The following is a 22,347-nucleotide window of genomic DNA, read 5'->3' as shown; positions in this document are numbered from 1 at the left end:
TGAACCCCTCATGCTTCAGCCAGCCTTCACCTGCATCACTGGCCTCCGTAACTTGACCTTGTGGACCAGTTGAACCTGTGCTGACATACACAGCATTTCTTTTTTAAATCACACCCAGAGCCTTTCATGTATCAGATATATGTGACAGCTGCTTCTAACAGCTCTTTATTTCTGATCCTGCTGCATTTAACGTATTTTGGAGGATTTTTAAAATAATACCTGAATGTAAACATCTACAATGGAAGATCAACTGTGCATTTGAAAGTGACACATAAATGGCTGATTATGAGAATCCAGAATAAGGGTCTATTCCTAATTTGAATACGATACATATATCCTGGGTGTGCAGCCGATGAAGTGAGCTGTAGCTCACGAAAGCTTATGCTCAAATAAATTGGTTAGTCTCTAAGGTGCCACAAGTACTCCTTTTCTTTTTGCGAATACAAACTAACACGGCTGTTACTCTGAAACCTTAAGATTAAGGAGGTTTATGGAAAAGGACTAAGATTTGGTTTAATGCGGGAGAGAGTTGTTTGGTTGTTTCCAGAAGGAGAGAGAGGTTTTAAAGATTAAATGAGATAGGGAGGTTGACGAAACAGGATCGGAGGTGTGTGTTGGACAAGTGTTGAAATGGTCTTTTGAAGCTTGACCAGGAAGTTATGTGGGAGCCTAGTTCCAGCAGCTTTGTTCCTTCAGTAGCTACTTCTAGGTGGCTAAGTAAGTATATCAGTGATTCAGAGTAACAGCCGTGTTAGTCTGTATTCGCAAAAAGAAAAGGAGTACTTGTGGCACCTTAGAGACTAACAAATTTATTTGAGCATAAGCTTTCGTGAGCTACAGCTCACTTCATCGGATGCATCTATTACAAATTTGAATAGGATACATATATCCTGGGTGTGCATCCGATGAAGTGAACTGTAGCTCACGAAAGCTTATGCTCAAATAAATTGGTTAGTCTCTAAGGTGCCACAAGTACTCCTTTTCTTCTTGTATCAATGCTATCATTCACTGAGAATCTGATAGGAAGTTGAGGGGAACTCATTGCAGGCTTTGGGTTCCTCAGGCTTTGTGGTGATGGGTAGTGGGAGGATCAGGAAGGAAACAGCAAAAAGAAAATCATAGTTACAGGCTAAAATGCATAATCTCTGTTTTATTAGCTTTGCTAGGTATAGACATGGCTCACAAGGATCTTTGTCTTTACTTGGAGTTGTCGAATGGATTTCCCTACTGCACCGCATTATTCCTTAGCTGAATTTTAGATACCTCAATAAAATGGTGTTGGAAGTGATGGCAAATAGTGGTGATGCTCACAGATTTTAATATCTGTCCAAATGACAATTCATCTAGATTGATCCAGGAGTTTGAGACATTTATGGGAATTATCCCACATAGTTTTTGGCTCTATATGTATAGCAATATAACTAGCCACATTCTGGATCTAGTGTTTGGAGGTTGGAGATGTAATGTTTATGTCCTTATGGGACAGCCATTACCTCCTGTGGTTTGAGGTTGGGGTTTTCCTTTATTCCATTGCGGGAAAGGGACATGATTTGATAGTCCATTCAAGGAGATCGATGAAACTGGATAGGTTTCATGGGCTCTGTGAGCATGTGTTGTGCAGACAATGGCATACGTGATAGAAGGCTCCTAAATGCTTTTTCCTATAGTTTTGTCCTTGCATGTCATCCTGCTTTTCAAATATCTTGCGATGGATGAAATGAGGGAGCACAGACAGTGTGAGTACTGGAAGTCCTGAGTGGAGACCAGCCACATATGATATAAATCATTTAAAAACACTTAATCCATGGCTGTGCAGGCAAGAGTTCCTTTGTGTTAACTGTAGACCTGTTGTTATCTGAGGTTTTCAGAACCCACAGCAGTGGTAACTTCGCTGTTTCACTCGAGGTGATGTCAGGAATAAATCAGTGGAACACAGCCATTCCATCTGATGGTAATTGATACAAGTGTGCTCTTGTCTAAAACTGCAGTTTATTAGATTTAAGCATACACAGACATAAGCAGTAGGTTTAGAACAGCCCAAATATTTACTTAAATTCTGGCATGATATTGAGTAATTAACAGCAGGTCCATGATGGCCATTCGCTTCCACCTCGAGGAGTAAAGATGGCAGAAAAAAAGTCTCTCCTTGGATAGCTCCATAGGACTGCTCTAAAATACATTACATTAGCTAATCTTTTATAACTAACTTTTACAAAACACATAGGTCATAGTGATCTCTACTGGGTCATCACTTTTCCACATTTCAGAAAACTATGTATCCAGTGGTGAGCTGGAGCCAGTTCGCATGAACCGGTTGTTAAATTTTGAAGCTGATTTACGATCGGTTGTTAAATGGGGTGGGCAAACTCCGGCCTGCGGGCCAAATCCGGCCCGCAGGACCGTCTTGCCGGCCCACCTGAGCTCCCGACTCACCTGGCGGCACTCCGAGTCTTCGGTGGCACTTCGGCAGTAGGCCCTTTATTCGCTCAGGGTCTTCAGCAGCAGCTACTTCAGTGCCACCGAAGACCCGGAGCCACTGAAGGACCCTCCCCCAAAGTGCCACCAAAGACCCTGAGCGACTGAAGGAACCGGTTCTTCAGATTTTGGCAGCTCATCACTGTATGTATCAACAAACATTCCTAGCAATCTTAATCATAATAAACTTTCTATATCGAAGGCGTCCAGATTCAAGGCTTTTTGTTCACTTATTTTATTTGTCTCAGTTTTAATAACTTTTCTCTCCTTCCCCCCTTCTGATTACAGAACCTGCCAGCATACAGCTAGCATTTGACCTTGCCTTCAAAAGCTTGCTTATTCCAATTAACCCTCAACTCGATGGGTTCTATTTTATTAATTCACCGTGGCTGAATGTGCATAATATGGTTGCAATTAGTTTAATCACATTCTGGAGTCCACAAACCCCTCAAATCCAGGGCAACACTGCAAAGTCTCTCTCAGCGAAATTCTACAGTGGAAGTGAATAGTTTGGTAAACGTGAGCTGTCTTCATCTGGGACCAGTTGAGTTTTTCTTAGCGAGGATTTTTCTGGTTACGTTGCAAATAAAAAAACCCTGGGATTTCACATGGAACTGGTCATATCTGAGGGTGCAGAGCAGTGTTTTAATATTCAAAAACCAAATCTTCTCTGATTGAATTTTGACCAGTGTTACTTACTAAACACCTGGAAATGTTGGGGCACCTGCTTATTGCAGCCCTGTTCCCCTGTTTTATAAAACTCAGTAGTGAGAAATGGGTACTTTGTTAGTGGAGATTGTCAATTCCTCCTTATCTGAGAGTGGAGTTGGGACTGCTACATAGGAAGTAAATCAAGTTTTGACCTTGATAATCTCACCCAGGGTGCAATTGAATCTCCCATGTATGAAAAAATTTACAGAAGGTGGCGGTGAAGCAGAATAGCAATATTTCCAGTATCAGAAGGGTAGCTGTGTTAGTCTGTATCCACAAAAACAACGAGGAGTCTGGTGGCACCTTAAAGACTAACGGATTTATTTGGGCATAACCCTGGTCAGTCTGGGTTTAGATTTGGATGTGGGAATAGAAACTGCACTAGTGGTGGTAGTTGGTGTTCTTCTGGGTAGGGTATTAAAGGCATGCCCAGGCTGATTTTATTAGAGAGATGTATGTATATAGTCTACTTTTGATACACTTGATCATGAAATAGTGCTGCTAGAGCGGTAGTTCTTTGTAGTATGAGCCCTTTAGAAGTGTTAGTAAGAATATATGGGCTATAGTGTCTGCAGTAGGCAGAGGATACCCAGTTGAATAATTACATTATGGCTAGTTCTCACTGGTGTAGTGGAATGGATGACCATATGTCTATGGCGAATGATGTGAATGAAGACTAGCTAGCTGAGGATCAGTCTAGATCACGCAGAAATAATTTTAGTGTAGAATAGGGGAAGCAATTGGAAAAATTGGCTAGAATTATATTAGCATTTCTGATTGGATGCATCTATTATTTATGAATCATTTTTCAACTTTGGAGTCTTATTAGACCCAAAGCAGCTTGTGGATGATTATGTAGCAACTATGTGTCAGCTGTACTTGGTATGGATATGTGACCTTTATTTTGTGTGTGGACCTGCTTTTGTAACTTCAGTTGAGTACTGTTGAAATGTATTGGGCCTCCACCTTGCAATTCAAGCAACTGAAGCTAGTCTAGAATGCTGCAGTCTGCTTATGTGGATATTTACTTTGGGAGTACATAACATAACAAGATATCCTAGGTGTCTGTCAGCTTCAGACTAGAACTCAAGGTGTTGGTAAATGATAGTTTTAAAAAGCCCTGGATGGTTTGAGTCTAGGTTACTTGGAGCACACCCATCTCCTTGTGTCATACTGCTGTAGTTGTAGTGAACACAGACCCTCAAATCAGTTCCTTCGTGTAGAAAGGAGGGTTTCCTTAGGGCTTTTTAACTTCGGAACATGTGTTTCTCTCCCTCTGCCTCCCTGGTCTTCCAGTGCCACGATTTGTAAAAGACCTGAATACTCTGCAGTGTTTTGTTTTGTTTTTTTTAAACCCTCAAGTGTTTGTGGAGAGAAGATGAGGGTTAAATGGGTCTTCTTTTTTTTTGTTTTTGTTTGTTTTTTTGTAATTAAGTTTTGGGGCCAGATTGATTTGTGGGGGTAGTGGATTTAAGCGGTCTGAATTTTTGATGATTCTGGATGTTAAGTGTTCTAAGAGGCATCCAGAGTTTGGGATGCATACCCCTGTTAGTTTTTAAAATAACTAATTACTTTGACTTTTTTGTGCTTTATAGTAACATTCATTGTAAAATATGAATTAGTACTTTTAACAGAAATAAAATTATAACTTGTATTATGAATTGCTCTTTAAAGTTGTGACTAATTTATATTTAAAGTGAGCAAATCTTGTATTTAAGCTGAATATATATTTATAAAGAATTTTAAACCACAAAACAAATGTCTTAAACTTGAGTATTAAACTTTACAGTTTAATATTAAAGATCTGCATGGATTAAGTATATCATATTTAAATATATTAAAAATGATTCTGCTCCAAAATGTTCCTAAAAAATATGGTGGTTCCTTATGCCACATATTTGCTCCCTGTTTGCAATTCAGCAATATCTGCTGATTTTAGATAGTGTTTACTGCTTTGTATATCTGCTAGTTATATTCATTCTGTGGAGCTAGAGGGGAGGGAGCTGAATTCTATTCCTGCTTGCACACCATCAGCAGAATTATGTACAACATTGCAATACACTTGTGCAATTCCACTGAAGGCACTGGGATTGCACAGATGTTACTGAGGGCCTGCTTTGGCAGAATCTTTTACTAGTGGTAACATGAGAAGAAAAGAACCTAGTTTGATTCTCAGATCCTTCAGTGTGTTTGAGTGGGCAAAGGGAACTAATGTCATACACATTTTTCTTAGTAGAACTGCACTTTGAGCTGAAATGTTCATAGCAATATAATGACAAAGGAACTCATAATGACTGAAACACCAACTGGCTGTTAGCTGACTGGTACAAGAACAGATTTTAAAGATCTTAGTAATTAAGAGTAGGGAAAACTGCTTATAGTGGAGGGAATGGTTCGAGATGAAAATGAATTTGTGAGGAGGTAATTTCAATTTTGGTCACATGTGTCCTACAATAATTCTACCTTTAAAAAATTCATATGTTAGGGAAGGGAAGAGTTATTGTACTTTGAACAGTATAGGGCCCACTATCATGTAGATAATTGTTTTATTTTGCTTAAAATGCCCCAGATATTTGACTATAACGACATATTATTTTTTTTCCTAGGTTAAAATTAAAATGCTAAAATGCAGATGAAGATTGGTTTAAAAACAAAGTTCTACTCTGTCTTAAGAGTACAGAGGGTCAAGATCCTGAAGCCTTTTTTTTTTTTTTTTTTTTACGTTCAGGTATGTATTTGTACATTTGGCTTTTTATTTAGTAATTACTTACAGTTATGAGACAGATGGATTTTTTTGTTTTTGCATTTAATTTGATGAAGGAATTTGTTCATACACTTGAACCAATACCTTTGAATCTTACTTTCAGGTAATAATTACTATATCCTTTGACACTTATAATTTCTATCAACCATTATGTTAACAGACTTAGTCTTTTAAGATGTTGTTGAATTTGTGTTTCCCTTTGCTTCGTCTCTGAGGAGAGGGCTTGTGTAACAGTATATTGCTCTAATACATATACAGGACATATGAAAGGCTAGTGTTGTGGGACGCACAGTGTGTAAATGCATGTTGTGGCACCAAGTTCTCCCACTTGGTCTAAAACTGAGGCTTTGTGTATATTACAGATTGCACCAATTTAACTAAAGATGTGTTTTTAAAATTGATTTAAAGTGGTCCAAACTCCTATGTGGACACCTCAGTGGCATAAATCAATTCATTAAACTAAATCCTTATAAGCCAGGTTTAGAGCATGCAGGCTTGCACTGCTTTAACTGTATTGATTTTTAAAAATCAGACTTTCGGTTAAACAGCTGCGACTTGTGATATAAACAAGGCCTAAATAGATTCTATGAGAACTTCATCCAGTCTAAAATGTGTCTAATCTCTGAAGATACTCAACAAACAAATGTTTGATTCACATATATATTGAAAGATAATTGGAGTTTTATCTGTTACGGCATCTCCCATAAAAATAGAACAGAGTATTCCAGATTTTTACCCCAAAAAATATATTATGGAGATGAGATAATTGTGATTGCTTGGATACAGTGTTGTTTGGTGTTTCATTACTTAAGGAATCTTAAGCAAGATTTGCAAAGGTTGAAATGATCAGTCAGGAGGAGTTCAGATAGATAATTATTTCTCTGTGGTTTTTATACTCTGCCTGTCACTGTGGGGTTAGAGAGCCTTCCCAGTGGTTTTGCCATTATCAGTAAATAGATAGGGAGAGGAGAATTAAGAATAGCCCAGTGCACCATGAATATGGGGTGCGGTGGAATACATAAGGTTAAAGGGTGAGGCTGATCAAGAATTTTAAAGCCAGTATATTAAGGCTATGGACAAAAAGTGTGGATGAGAAACCGTAAAACTTGCGGAAAGTTGCATTGGCAGGGAATGGATCTAACAGATCCTTTCCATTTCTAACTGCTGAGTCTGTTGGGATGGGGTTTGTAAAGGGTAGGGAAGCTGAAGGGAGATGTCAAGAAGAAAAAAGGAACAAGAGAAAAATTCTAGGGCAATGGATAGGGTGAGAGCCAGGGTGGTGGTGTGACGGGTTGGATTGCAGAAACCCCCTTGTGGCTGCCAGCTGATGTGCCAAGACTACTACTTCCCCTGCTTTCCAGCCCTGGCAGCTTGCGACTTCAGGGCTCTGCCTGATTTGAGCCAGACCCGCTAGCCTGCTGCAAACCCAGACCCAGGTCTGAACCACGTCCCCTAACAGCTGTAGGCTTAATTGAAAGCAGCTTGAGAAGTGTTCCTGTCTTTAACACTCAGATGCTCAACTCCCAATGGGGTCCAAACCCCAAATGAATCCGTTTTACCCTGTATAAAGCTTATACAGGGTAAACTCATAAATTGTTCGCCCTCTGTAACATGCTTAGAGAGATGCACAGCTGTTCCTCCCCACTCCCGCCCCCCCAGATATTAATACATACTCAGGGTTAATTAAGTAAAAAGTGATTCTATTGAATACAGAAAGTAGGATTTAAGTGGTTCCAAGGAGTAACAGACAGAACAAAGTGAATTACCAAATAAAATAAAACCCACAAGTCTATGCCTAATACAGTAAGAAAACTGAATACAGATAAAACCTCACCCTCAGAGGAGTTTCAGTAAGTTTGCTTTTACAGACTAGTCTCCTCCTAGTCTGGGTCCAGCAATCACTCACACCCACTGTAGTTACTGCCCTTTGTTCCAGTTTCTTTCAGGTTTCCTTGGGGTGGAGAGGCTATCTCTTGAGCCAGCTGAAGACAAAATGGAGGGGTCTCTCACGGGCTTAAATAGATTGCACTTGTGGGTGGACACCCGTCCCCCCCGTGTAGAATCCCAGATATAAGATGGCATTTTGGAGTCACATGGGCAAGTCACATGTCCATGCATGACTCAGAATTTACAGGTAGCAGCCATGGTTCACATGCTATCTTGAATGTCTCCAGGAAGCCTTCTTACGTGGATCGGAGCCTTCTAAGAGCCATTGTTTAAGTGTTTCTTGATTGGGCACTTAATTTGCACATTCCTTTCTCAAGAAGCTGACCAAATGCTTTACTAAGGCTATTTAAAAATCAAGCAAGTACACAGCCAATATCCATAATGTTGAATACAAAAATGGTACATGCATACGAACAGGATGAATAGATTCAGTAGATCATAACCTCTACAGAGAGATGTTACATGGCATATGTAGCATAAAACATGTTCCAGTTATGTCATATATACGTTCATAAGCATATTTCCATAAAGCCTTATGGGGTGTGCCGTCACAGTTGTTTTTGAGGAACACTCAGGCACCCCAGCACAACCTGTACAATAAAGCTAACATGCTAGAAAATTTGATTCATAAAGTATATGGATGAATATAAACATTGGAAAATCACATATGGAATCCTAGAATTATTCTGTCTTGGGAGTGAAAATTAGTACTTTTTGTTACAGGATCCTTAGAATCATAGAATATCAGGGTTGGAAGGGCCCTCAGGAGGTCATCTAGTCCAACCCCCTGCTCAAAGCAGGACCAATCCCCAATATTTGCCCCAGATCCCTAAATGGCCCTCTCAAGGATTGAACTCACAACCCTGGTTTTAGCAGGCCAATGCTCAAACCACTGAGCTATACCTCCCCCTTCTCCTGCTTAAACAACTATTTCTCCCTATAAGCTTGAGTCTCCTATTCCTACCACTCCTGTGGAGTTGCAACTTTCCCATATGCCCCTACCACTCCTAGGGAGAGAACTTCAATTTTCAGGTCTGTATATCCATCATCTTTCATAAACCCCTAATTCACTGAGTAAAAAATAGGGCTGTCAATCACAGTTAACTCATGTGATTAATTCAAAAAAATTAATCGTGATTAAAAAAATCAATCATCATTAATCACACTTAATAGAATACCAATTGAAATGTATTAAATATTTTTGGATGGTTTTTCTGTGTTTTCAGTATTGATTTCAATTACAACCCAGAATACAAAGTGCACAAGTGCTCACTTTATATTATTATTTTTTATTACAAATATATGCACTGTAAAAATGATAAAAGAAATAGTATTTTTCAATTCACCTCATACACTCTTCCATGCTTCGGCCACCATTCCAGAGAACATGCTTCCATGCTGATGATATTCATTAAAAAAATGTGTCAAATAAATTTGTGACTGTACTCCTTGTGGGGGGAATTGTATGTCTCCTGCTTTGTTTTACCTGCATTCTGCCATATATTTCATGTTACAGCAGTCTCGGATGATTACCCAGCACATGTTTGTTTTCAGCACACTTTCACAGCAGATTTGATAAAACACAAAGTTGGTACCTATGTGAGATTTCTAAAAATAGCTACAGCACTTGACCCAAGGTTTAAGAATCTGAAGTGCCGTCCAAAATCTGAGAGGGACGAGGTGTGGCGTATGCTTTCAGAAGTCTTAAAAGAGCAACACTCTGATGCAGAAACTACATAACCCAAACCACCAAAAAAGAAAATCAGCCTTCTGCTGGTGGCATCTGACTCAGATGATGAAAATGAACATGTGTCAGTCCGCACTGCTTTGGATTGTTATCAAGCAGAACCCATCACCAGCATGGAAGCATGTCCTCTGGAATGGTGCTTGAAGCATGAAAGGAATCTGGATCTTTAGCACATCTGGCATGTAAATACCTTGCAACACCAGGTACAACAGTGTCATGAGCACTCCTGTTCTCACTGTCAGGTGACACTGTAAACAAAAAGCAGGCAACATTATCTTCTGCAAATTGTAACCAACCTTGTTTATCTGAGTGATTGGCTCAGTCCCCAAGAAGTGGGACTGAATGGGCTTGTAGGCTCTAAAGTTTTACATTGTTTTATTTTTTAATGCGGTTTTTTTGGTATATAATTCTACATTTGTAAGTTCAACTTTCATGATAGAGATTGCACTACAGTACTTGTATGAAGTGAATTGAAAAATAATTTATTTTTTACAGTGCAAATATTTGTAATAAAAAAATATAATTGAGCTCTGTACACTTTGTATTCTGTGTTGTAATTGAAATTAATCTATTTGAAAATGTAGTAAACATCCAAAAATATTTACAAGAAATGGTATTCTAGTGTTGTTTAACAGCACAATTAATTGCCCTGGTAAAAAAACAAACGGGGGAAATTTAACAGGAAATGAGATTCAACCTGAGGATTTTCAAGTTAAAAAAGAATCTGAAGAGAGATACTCAATGAGAGGAAAAATGCCTGCAAAATAGTAATAGTTAAATGACTATGGCTACTTTTTAGTCATTGGTATTTTTAGTGAAGTCATGGACAGGTCACAGTCAGTAAACAAAAATTCATGGCCCACAACCTGTCCATGACTTTTACTGTATACCCTTGACTAAAACTTGGACTTGGGCACCACCTGTGCTGGGATGGGGGTTGGTGAGGCTGGCAAGCTCCCTACCCAGCTCTGACTGACATGACCCTAGAGTGCATGGGGGGAGGGCTGTCGGGGGGCTCCGTGTGCTGCTCCCCCCAAAGTGCCAGCTCCGCAGCTGCCAATGGGAGCTACAGGGGTGGTGCCTGTGGGTATAGGCAGCACACGGAGCCCCCTGGTCCCTCCGCCTAGAAGTTACAGGGACATGCTGGTGGGAACCAGGGACCCCTCCTCTTCCCCCCCCCCCCAGGTAAGAGCCACCCCAACCCCGTGCCCCAGTCCTGAACCACCCCCACACACCCAAACTGCTTCTAGCCAAGCCCCGGAGGCAGCACCGGCAGCTGCAGAAGTTATGGAGGTCACGGAAAGCCATGGAATCCGTGACTTCCGTGACAGACACACAGCATTAGTCATGACAGATTGATTTGATGTTCACTGTGGTACATTGTGGAAGGGAAAATAAGCTTCTCTGACCTCTTACTGGGGCTGTTGAGAAAACTATACTTGTTCTAGGTGTAGAATGGACATGCCATGCTTGTGTACCTCAAACCTGAAGTAGAAGAACCATTGTGGGGGGGTGAGAAGGTAATCAGCTTCTATGTCTGTTCAGTCCTGGTCCCTCTGAGGGTATGTCTACACTACGAAATTAGGTCAATTTTATAGAAGTCGATTTTTAGAAATTGATTTTATACAGTTGATTGTGTATGTCCCCACTAAGAGCATTAAGTCAGCAGAGTGCATCCTGAATACTGGGGCTAGGATAGACTTATGGAGCGGTGCACTGTGGGTAGCTATCCCGCAGTCTCCGCTGCCCATTGGAATTCTGGGTTAAGCTCCCAATGCCTGGTGGGGCAAAAACATTGTCGAGGGTGGTTTTGGGTACATGTTGTCAGTCGCCCCTCCCTCCGTGAAAGCAACGGCAGACAATCTTTTTTTCCCCGGGGTTACACGTGCAGACGCCATACCACAGCAAGCATGGAGCCCGCTCAGCTCACCATTGTTGTTGTGAGCATTGTAAACACCTTGCGCATTATCCTGGAGTGTATGCAGAACTGGGCTAAGAGAAGCCAGCATGAGGATGACTGTGATGAGGACATGGACACAGATGTTCCTGAAAGTACGGGCTGTGGCAATTGGGACATCATGGCAGCAGTGGGGCTGGTTGATATAGTGGAATGCCGATTCTGGGCCCGGCAAACAAGCACAGACTGGTGGGACTGCATAGTGTTGCGGGTATGGGATGCTTCATAGTGGCAGCGAAACTTTCGCATGCATAAGGCCACTTTCCTTGAACTTTGTGAGTTGCTTTCCCCCACCCTGAAGCGCAGGAATACCAAGATGAGAGCTTCCCTGACGGTTGAGAAGCGAGTGGCAATAGCCCTGTGGAAGCTTGCAATGCCGGACTGCTACCAGTCAGTCGGGAATCAATTTGGAGTGGGCAAGTCTGCTGTGGGAACTGCAGTGATCCAAGTAGCCAATGCAGTCACTGATGTTCTGTTATCAAGGGTAGTGACTCTGGGAAATGTGCAGGTCATAGCTGCAGTGGGGTTCCCTAACTGGGGAGGCGGTAGACGGAACGCATATCCCTATCATGGCACCGGACCACCTTGCCAACCAGTACGTAAACTGCAAGGGGTACTTTTCAATAGTGCTGCAAGCACTGATGGATCACAAAGGCCGTTTCATCGACATCAACATGGGATGTCCAGGAAAGGTGTATGATGCTCGCATCTTTAGGAGCTCAGGGCTATTTGAGCAGTTGCAAGAAGGGACTTGCTACCCAGACCAGAAAATTACAGTTGGGGATGTTGAAATGCCAATAGTTATCCTTGGATAACCCAGCCTATCCCTTGCTCCCATGGCTCATGAAGCCATACACAGGCAGCCTGGACAGTAGTAAGGAGCAGTTCAACTATAGGCTGAGCAAGTGCAGAATGGTGATAGAATATGCCTTTGGACGTTTAAAAGCTCACTGGCGCTGTTTGCTGACTAGGTTAGACCTCAGCGCAACCAACATTCCTATTTTTATTGCTGCTTGCTGTGTGCTTCATAATATCTGAGAGAGTAAGGGGGAGATGTTTATGGCGGGGTGGGAGGTTGAGGCAAATCGCCTGGCAGCCGATTTTGAGCAGCCAAACACCAGGGCGATTAGAAGAGCACAGTTAGGCGTGCTGTGCATCAGAGAGGCTTTGAAAACCAGTTTCATGACTGGCCAGGCTATGGTGAGACAGTTGTATGTGTTGCTCCTTGCTGCAAACTCACCCCCTTTGTTGATTTTAATTCTCTGTAAGCCAATCACCCTCCCCCCTTTGATCACAGCTGGCAAAGGAAATAAAGTCACTATTGTTTTGAAACCATGCATTCTTTCTTTATTAATTAAAAAAAAAAGTGAGATAACTGACAAGGTAGCCTGGGTGGGGTGGGGTGCGGTGCAGCAGGAGGGAAGGACAAGGCCACATTTCTTATTGTAGCCACACTACAAATCAAAACTGTTTGAATGACAGCCTTCTGTTGCTTGGTCCATCCTCTAGAGTGGAGTGGCTGGGTGCCTGGAGCCTCCTCTTCCCCCCTTCCTGCCCCCCTCCCCCCCTGCGTTCTTGGGCATCTGGGTGAGGAGGATATGGAACTTGAGGAGGAGTGCAGGCGGATATACAGTGGATGCAGCGGTGGTCTGTGCTCTTGTTGGCTTTCCTGCAGCTCCAACAGACGCTTCATCATGTCCATTTGCTCCCCCATCAGCCTCAGCATCGCCTCCTGCCTCTGCTCTTCATACTGCTTTCCTGGCCTCTGCTACTGAATGCCTTCATGCATTAAGCTGTGCCCTATCAGTGCGGGAGGATTGCATGAGCTCAGAAAACATGTCATCACGAGTGTGGTTTTTTTGTCTTCTAATCTGCGATAACTTCAGGGACGGAGATGATAGGGGGAGCATAGAAACATTTGCACCTGGGGGGAGATAAAAAGGGAGAGTAAAATTTAAGATGATACATTTTTGAGAACAAGAGGGAGACTTTCAGAGTGAATCAAGCAATTCACAGCAGGCAGCACATGTGCTCTAGGTACAAGGTCACATTTTGCCTTTTATTTTGAGTGCCTGCCAGTATGGTGACACATCACAAATGGCTAGGCAACAGAATTCGGTTTCCAGGCAGCCAAAGGGTACACGAGGTTGGCTTCTTACATCTTCATAACATGTGGGAATACTTTCAAACTGCAGCACCCTGCTTTCCCATAGCAACCAATGCCAGTTGGGTTTCACATTTAAAAGGAGGGGCTGTGGTTTTCGGGTGGATGTGCAGCACACACCTTCCCCCACCCCACCACATGGCTATTCTCTGGGATGATCCCTTCACCCCTCTCCCTGTCACATGGCTATTCTCCGGGATGATCCCTTTTAGCCAAGCACAAACAACCCAGCATGAACGGGGTCCTTTTACTGTTCACTTACAAAAATTCCCCTATATGAACCAGGTGACCATGAATGATATCACCCTCCTGAGACTAACACAGAAAGATAAAGACCGAATGTTGCTTGGGTGCGACCAAAACCCAGGACTATTTGCTGCCATGCTTTGTGCTGCAGTGATTCCAGAGTACTTGCTTTGTGTAATAAAGTGTCCTACCCTGCACTTATGTAGCACTTCTAGCAGTCCTCTTCTTGCCAACTTCTGTGAGTGGGGCTTGCCTCTTGCTCACAGCCCAGCCTTTGCTTAGCAATGCCTGGAGGTACTTTGGTTCAGGCTTCAGGCCTCAGACTGGGCCTCTGATACAAGAGTTTGTTTCAGGGCCTCATCTTACTACAGCCCTTGGCCTGAAAACTGCTCTGGGACAATACTCAGATCTAAGCCAGTTCTAATTAATTTTTCAAGGTGGAATGAAATGTTTTGATACTTCCTTCCTCTACTGTAAGTGAATTAAAGGAAGACTTTGTAGCGAAAATAGTATCTTCAGAATAATGATTGGCATTCTCTGTAGCTCAATTCACAGAGCAGAAATTATCATTGTGCTTAAGGCCTATTCTGTTTTGCTTCTGAACAGCTGCTACATATTAAAATAGCACTGCACTGATGGTGGAGAGTGAGGAAATAAGTTGTTTGTAAAATGGTGGAGAGCAGCCAGGTAGTAACCATTCACCTGGAGAGGTTTATACTTAAAATATGTGTTGTTTTGCAGGTTGGAAAAAGGCAGTAATGAAGTCATTCATCTTCACCCTGAGGAATACTGTGAAGAGCATTGAGCAACAAACATACTATTCTCTTAGTGTGAAGGAGATAGAGCTGAAGCATGTCTCTCACATCAGCATCCTCAAAAAAAGAAAAAATATCCAGCTTTTTTCAAATAAAACAGTGCTGAATCAACAGTGATTTATAACTTTTGATTTATGATGTGGGGGCTATAAGCACGGAAAATACCGTTAGTACCTCTGTTCATAGTATTGATAGCAGGGTTTTTAAGTTTGTAGACAGTATAATCCAAAAAGCTCTTTATTCTGAGATAAAACTTGTTATATGACTGAACTGCATTTATGGTGTTTCTCCAAGATAGAGAAATAACTGAGTTAAATGACACCATCAGTTCTTATAATCAGGAAAAGGATGGGAGTTGTGTGGTAAAATTAATGGACATTGCAGTAAAATCAGCAAACTTAACACCCACTGATATACAAAGTCTGGAATAAGTTGTTATATGCTATACCTCAAAGTAACACCCTGTAACCCCCATATTCATCTTTTGTATATCATTGTGATATTTCATAAAAAGCATGCCGTGTAAGATACCAAAGCTGCTGAAACTCATTGTTCTGTCAAACTGTGTGTATTGCTATTGTGTATGAAGTTTGAGATTTTGCTGTGTGGCTGAAATATGTTGAGAGTTTGGGAGTCGCCCACTGCTAGCTCTCCAGTGACTGAGGGTGGTGACCCACACCCAAGCTGCTGTTAAAACTACTATTGATCAGAATGGTAAATAAGAAATCTACAATTCAATAAGAGACAGTTACCCAAGAACCACACAGTTAAGATTGCTCAACTCTCTGACTCAGCAAGGCATGCCTGGCCAGTTTCTTTTCAGGGACATGGACTAAGAGTGTAAAATAAGGGACAGACGCATCATGAGACAACCTCACTCCTCCCCTACTTTCGCCGAAGGCAACAAGAATTCTGGGAAGACAAAGACTGAGAAGGAAATTCAGACTGTATTAAGAACTGCAACCTACCTGCAACATCCAGTGGGGTGAGAAAAACAGATTCAACTCTTGGTTATGCTTTGTCTACACTACCACTTTTGTCGGTCAGGGGTGTGAAAAAAACCACACCCCTAGCTGACACAGCTAATGCGGCTCAATGGGGGTGGTTTAATTATGCCAGCAGAAGAGCTTTCTCCTGCTGGCAAAGAGCGAGACTACATGGGAGACTTTACAGTGGTACAGATGTGCCACTGTAAAGTCTGTCATGTAGATGTAGTCTCAGTGTAAAAGTTTAGCATTTAAAATGTGTGTTTACTTTTTCTCTGACTTGTGTCTGCCATGTAAAAAATCTATTTTCTGTAGTTAGTAAACTTCTTCTTCGAGAGCTGTCCCTGTGGGTGCTCCACTCTAGGTGTTGGTGCGTCCCTTCGCTCAGAGATTTTTACAGCAGTACTCGTACTGGTCGTGTGCGTGCAGAGCTTGCTCGCCCTCCCTGAGTGTATCTTAATAGTACACGTGCACGACCGGTCCCCTCAGTTTTCTCTCTACTGTCCCCAGCCTGAGACGGAGCTCAGCAGACTCGTTAGAAAACTCATTCTCCCTTGTTACTCTTACACTTTTAGATAGTTAGTTTGTTACTAATAGTGTTAGTTATTAGTGTTACCAGTAGTGTTAGTTTCGCTTAAAAAAAAAATTCTCTTAGTTCCTGTCAGCGCAGCCGCTTCTGACATGCCTGGCTCCCCACACTTTAAGCGCGGCTCTAATTGTAAGGATACCATCCCTCTGTCTGATGGCCATTCAAAATGCATAAATGTTTTGGGGAGTCCCACATCCCCCAAAAATGTGCCCACTGCAGCAAACTTAAGTCTAGGGTACGAAAGGACAGGGAGTTGAGGCTAAAGCTGCTCCTGCTGCAGAAATCCTTAGGGTCAGCATCAGACCCAGGTGCTGAATCCAGCTCTGCTCCACACATCTCAGCCCCCCTGCCTCTAACACGATGAAGAAAACTTCAAAAAAAACATCACCTTCTGTCACCTGCAAAGCGAACTTCGCAGGAGAAGGCTTCTCCCGGCAGGTCTGCTGCCTCCCTCCCAGTGCTCCCTCAGCTGAGCAGTTTTGACGTGCTGCGCAAAACCCACTGCAGCAGTAGCGCGAAGCTCTGGTGCCGAGGCTTCAGGCTTCCAGTTGCCTGCTTCTCAGATGGCACCTTCGGCACCTCAGTGGAAGCGGTGCCAACACGTGCGGACATGCTGGACCCCACGCAGGCTATTACTGCTCTCCTGGCACGGCACTGACACCCTCTGAGCTGGCCGGCAGCCCAACCACTTTAAAGACACCAGTGTAGAGGAACTTTTCATCGCAGCAGATTCCTCTCGCAAGGCTCTCACCACACAGAGGAGCTTCAGCACTCCAATTTACTCAGTCAAGTGACCTGCTTGTGTCACCCATTCTGCTGACACCCTTACTGAATGCCTACTTTTCACCAAATGCTCAGCCAGGGTCCAAACAGCCTTCCTCCAGTGAGGAGGAAGCTGGTCTCCAGGAAGATTTTTCACCATATGAAGTCTCTCATCCTCAGACCCCAATTAATAGAGGTCATAGAAACATCACCTTGTCCTACTCTCAGGATCCTGCCCTGTGGTGTGTAAACCCATGCATGGCACCACCTATGCCCTTCCCACCACAGTGACAATATTGGGCCCCGTGGGCATCCTGTCCTTGAGACCACACTCGCTATGCCACCTCAACCAGGCCCGACACCGGCCCAGCACCACAAGCTTACGAACCTGCCACTGATGCCAGTCACCAGACAGCAGAATCAGGCACGACCTCTCTCTATTCCAATAGACCCAGTTGTTACGCTTGATGAAGACCTGCTTCCTCCTCCCCTGTCATCTTCAGATGACTTTTCAAAATTGCAAGACCTTTTCAAAAGAGTGACCAGTGAATTAAGAATTAATCTGGAGGAGGTTCCTGAACAGCAGCATCAGTTAACAGACATCCTCCAGCCACCACCACCTTCCAGGATTGCATTGCTGATCAATCCAGCCCTTCTGAAACCTGCCAAAGCCATCTGGCAAACTCCTGCTGCAAGCTTACCTACCTGCAAACAAGCAGACCACAAGTACTTCATCCCTTCCAAGGGCTCTGAATTTCTTTTCACTCATCCAGCACCTAATTCACTGGTAGTTGACGCAGTCAACCAAAAGAAGAAGCACCAGTATCCCCGCTCCACCCCAGCCGATAAAGACAGTAAGCGTTTAGATTCTCTTGGACATAAAGTATACACATCTTCCACCCTACAATTTCGAATTGCTAATTATACAGCTGTTCTGGCAAAATACCGCAAAAATTACAATACATTCATGGACTTTATTGAGGACATTCCAGAAGCAAATAAACAACAATTCACTGCTTTAGTCTCTGAGGGACAAATCGTATCACGTACCGCTATTCAAGCGGCCCTCAATGCGGCCAATACTGCAGCAAGATCCACCACTACAGCAGTAGTCATGCGTCAAGGGTCTCTTCTTCATTTCCTCAAGAGGTCCAGACTACTATTGAAGACCTTCCATTCGACTGCGACGAACTCTTTGCCTCTACAACGAATGACGTCCTTCACTCTGAAGGATTCAAAGGCAGCTCTCCGGTTCTTAGGAATACAAACCCCTATGACCAGAAGGCGACAATATAGATACCAACCCTACCACCATCCACGCTACCCCACATATACCCAGCACTTCCATAGATCACTCAACTAACAACAGCAACAACGCCAGTGTCGCCGCCCCAATTCTGCGTCAGTGTTTCATCCCCCTCCACCTAACAAGCAGATTTGAAGCCTTGGTTGAGGGTTTAGAAAACAATGTTCCCACTTCAGTGCTTACATCGCCTACGGCCATTCTTCCATCAATGGCAGAACGTTATCACTGACAAGTGGGTTTTAGAGGTCATCACACTGGGCTATTCCATCCTCTTCCTATCCATGCCTCCTACTCACCCACCCTCCCCGTCCCTCTAGCAATCTGCTCCAGCAAAAGACAAAACTACATATGGCATCAGTTTTGAAAGAGCTGTCATTCTGATAAATATTTCATACTTTCACACTAGAAACAAATTTTTCCATTTTTTAATATGTTAAAGACTAGCTGAAATTTAGTGTGTGTATGGTTTTTACAAATTTAACAACTAGAAGTAGGAAATATCCTTAACATGAATCAGAAACAGACCACCCTTAAATCTTATTGACACAGCGTAGTCTACATTTCTTTCCCTCCCTACCCCCCATGAAAGCCCATATGGCTTCTTCTGCATGTATTGGAAAATGAATACTGCTCCTCCAGGCTATGATCGTGCTACAAGGGGTATTATTTCCCGAGTTCACCTGCATGTATTTATGCTAGCTCTCACAGCCAGTATGAATATAAAAAGCAACGTAACACAAGTAGTAGCAGTGGCAGCACAGGTGAACTGAGCCAAGTACATAGGTACTAGTGCTACCGGAACTCCGCTGCTATTTATACTTGCATTACCTTGATGAGAGCTACTGTGAATATCTGTACAGCAGCCAGGGAATCGTAGCTCCCAATCTAGCAGTAGCCTGATTGTGGGAGAAGTTTCCTACTCTCACTTCTGTAGGATGAACAGATATGGTAACACACGTGAGCTGCTTGTCATAGCCTCCTATGATTTATCTATAGCATTTAGAATTTGTTCTGATCCCTGTCTGGATTTAATACTTACCCATAAGGAAAAAGAAAGCCAGTTCAAAGACTGCAGGATCCTCACTCTTGGAAAGACAGCTGATTTACAACTGTGGTTAAAGGCATCACAGTAATCTCACAAATAATTAAATGAAGTGTTTAATGTGAGCTGTGTTAGGGGGCTTATTCCTTCACCCATTTACTTCCCTGGTTCTTCTCGCATGAACAGAGAGCAACAATACCCGAAGTCCAAAGGTGCAAACAATTCAATGTTTATTGGGGTGAACTTCCAGCTCATTACACTTGTCCTTTTTGCATCTTGAAATAACAGTTGCAGTTTTCTGGAATTCCTTCCATGGTAAGTCAGTAATACAGTCACTTTCCTAAAGAAGGAAATAACTTAATTCTTGTTTGAGTGCTGATACAGATGTGTAATGCACTTCTGGGTATGCATGTGCTCTGTGCAACTGCGATGGGAGGTTTGTAGCAATTGGTCAACACAGTGTTGCACTCATGCGCCAACACAAGCATAGGCAGCGACTCTGTGGGTGCTCCAGGGCTGGAGCATGCATGGGGAAAAATTGGTGGGTGCTCTGCACCCACCAGCAGCTCCCTGACCTGCCCCACCCCCAGCTCAGCTCAGCTCACCTCTGCCTCTTCCCCTGAGCGAACTGGCCTGTCCTGCTTCTCCCTCCTCCCTCCCAGCGCTTGAAAGTTGACACCTATGAACCGCTCTTCAGTTCCAGCTCAGACCATGCAGCAGTAGGAGAGAATTCTGGGTCCAGTAGAAGTTGTCTGTTTTCAATAATGTAAAAAAAAAAAAACTATTTCCAATCTAGAAAATTTAGATTTTTTTTTACAGTTAGTAAAGTTAGTTCTCCACCCCTAAGGAGGACTATGCCATGAGTCCCAGGATTTAAGAACTGTCTTCTGCCCTGTCTCTTCTCAGTGACAAAAACCAGTGAAGGCCTTTAGTGGATTGGCAAGGCTCACATTGTCACCAGCCCAAATGGACACGTTTCACTTCCTGGGCCTAGCATCCTGATGCTCTCAGACTATTTCCTCATTTGTAAGGCCTCTGAGCTCTCTCAACTCCATCGAAGTGCAGGTAGCAGCTATCAGCACTTTGCAACCTCCTGTGGAGGGACATTTGGTTTTCACTCACCCTTTGACTGCCTGATACTGGAAGGGCCTTAGCTCAGTGGTTTAAGCATTGGCCTGCTAAACCCAGGGTTGTGAGTTCAATCCCTGAGGGGGCCATTTAGGGATCTGGGGCAAAAATTGGGGATTGGTCCTGCTTTGAGCAGGGGGTTGGACTAGATGACCTCCTGAGGTCCCTTCCAATCCTGATATTCTATGATTCTATGAAATACCTACCTATACAGCCTATTGCTCCTCAGACCTCAACCTTGTCCTTCCCACATTGATAACCTTACCCTTTGAAACTCTGGCCTCCTGTTCCCTCTTCCTTTCCTCTTCACTGTTACTTGTGCAGGAAGGGTTGGCAAATCCCCTTTTCTCCACATTCCATAAGGACAAAGTCTCACTGAACTGGCATAACATATCTACTGACAGTGATTTCTTGCTTCTACCTCAACCAATCCATAGATCTGTTGACCTTCTTTCTCAAATAGCACACTTCAAAGGAGGAACAGCAGCTTTACCCCCTCGATGTACAAAGCCCTCACTGCTGAAAACAGGTTGGTGTCTAAGACATCACTTTGAACACCAGAGGACACAGCTGATAACACAGCTAGAGCCATCACCATGACTGCAGTCATAAGGCTTCATTGTTTGGAGTTCTGCAGGGAGATCCAGAGTGTTCTTGAGTGACTTCCCCTTTGATGCATTTAATCACTATACACACTCCTCTCTCTAGGCATTTACATCCAGCCCAAAAGAACCACCATGCAAATGACAAAGGGTTGCGCAGCAGCTTTGACCTCTGCCAGTCCCATCTAAGGATTTCTCTTTTGATAGGACATTCAAGGTCTGTGTACTTATTGGTGCCATGCTGTATTGCTCCTCATCTTGGTGGGTGCCTTAATCACTTTACACACACAATGAGAGGATGGCAACAACAAGTGAGTACTAGAGATCATCTACTTTGGCTACACAATCGAGTTTCTCACCTCCCCACCACAAACTCCCTTCCTGGCCCCTTCTCAGGAGGAAATCCTTCAGCAGGAGGATAACTCTACTCCAGAGAGGGACCATAGACCACATATCACCCCAACCAAAGGTGTTCTACTCCCCTTATTTCACAGTTTAAGAAAAATGGAGGATAGAGACCAATTCTCGATCTATTCAAGTAAATGTATTTATGTGCAAGATTTTCATGATAACACTGCCATCAATAATTACCTCCCTGGACCAGAACACAGGGATCACGACCCTTGACATGAAATGTTTACTTTCATATGGATATTCACCACTCCCACAAAAGGTTTCTCAAATTCATGGAAGGACAAGAGCACAGTCAGTTCAGAGTGTTCCAATTGAGGCTGGTAACAGTACCCATGGTCTTCATGAAACTCTTCTCTGTGGTAGTAGCCCAGATGCGATACAATAGCTACAGGTCTTGTTGTATGTGGATGACTGGCTAGGAACAGGCAAATCAAGCCAAGAGAGCCAGTCAGCAACCATATTTGTACTGCATCTTCTGATATCATTCAGAAGTCTGTGTAAACAAAAAAAGTCAACTTTGACTCCTACAAGGACTACAGATTTCATAGAAGCACCTCTAGACTCAGCCTCCAGAAAAAAAAAAAAAAAAACATTACCTCTCTCTAGGCTGATTTCAGTTTTTTGGCAGCCTGATAGAATTAAGTCACCCTCAGACCTCACACCACACTCAGACCCTGAGATCCTTCAGAACT

The 22,347-nt window shown here is 43.0% G+C and overlaps 1 protein-coding gene across 1 annotated transcript in view; it reads left to right on the top strand.

Annotated features, from left to right (window-relative positions):
• Positions 1 to 5,904, top strand: part of PSPC1 (paraspeckle component 1) — an 83,084-nt gene extending 77,180 nt beyond the window's left edge. The window contains exon 7 of the mRNA XM_084638178.1: positions 5,793 to 5,904. Within this exon, the coding sequence (XP_084494304.1) occupies positions 5,793 to 5,822 (30 nt within the window). The 3' untranslated portion in view covers positions 5,823 to 5,904. The remainder of the gene's footprint in view (positions 1 to 5,792) is intronic.
• The last annotated feature ends 16,443 nt before the right edge of the window (positions 5,905 to 22,347 follow it).

Source organism: Lepidochelys olivacea (genome assembly GCF_965140295.1).
Source record: "Lepidochelys olivacea isolate rLepOli2 genome assembly, chromosome: 1".
Taxonomy (NCBI): domain Eukaryota; kingdom Metazoa; phylum Chordata; order Testudines; family Cheloniidae; genus Lepidochelys; species Lepidochelys olivacea.
This window is presented reverse-complemented; position numbering and strand designations above follow the sequence as displayed.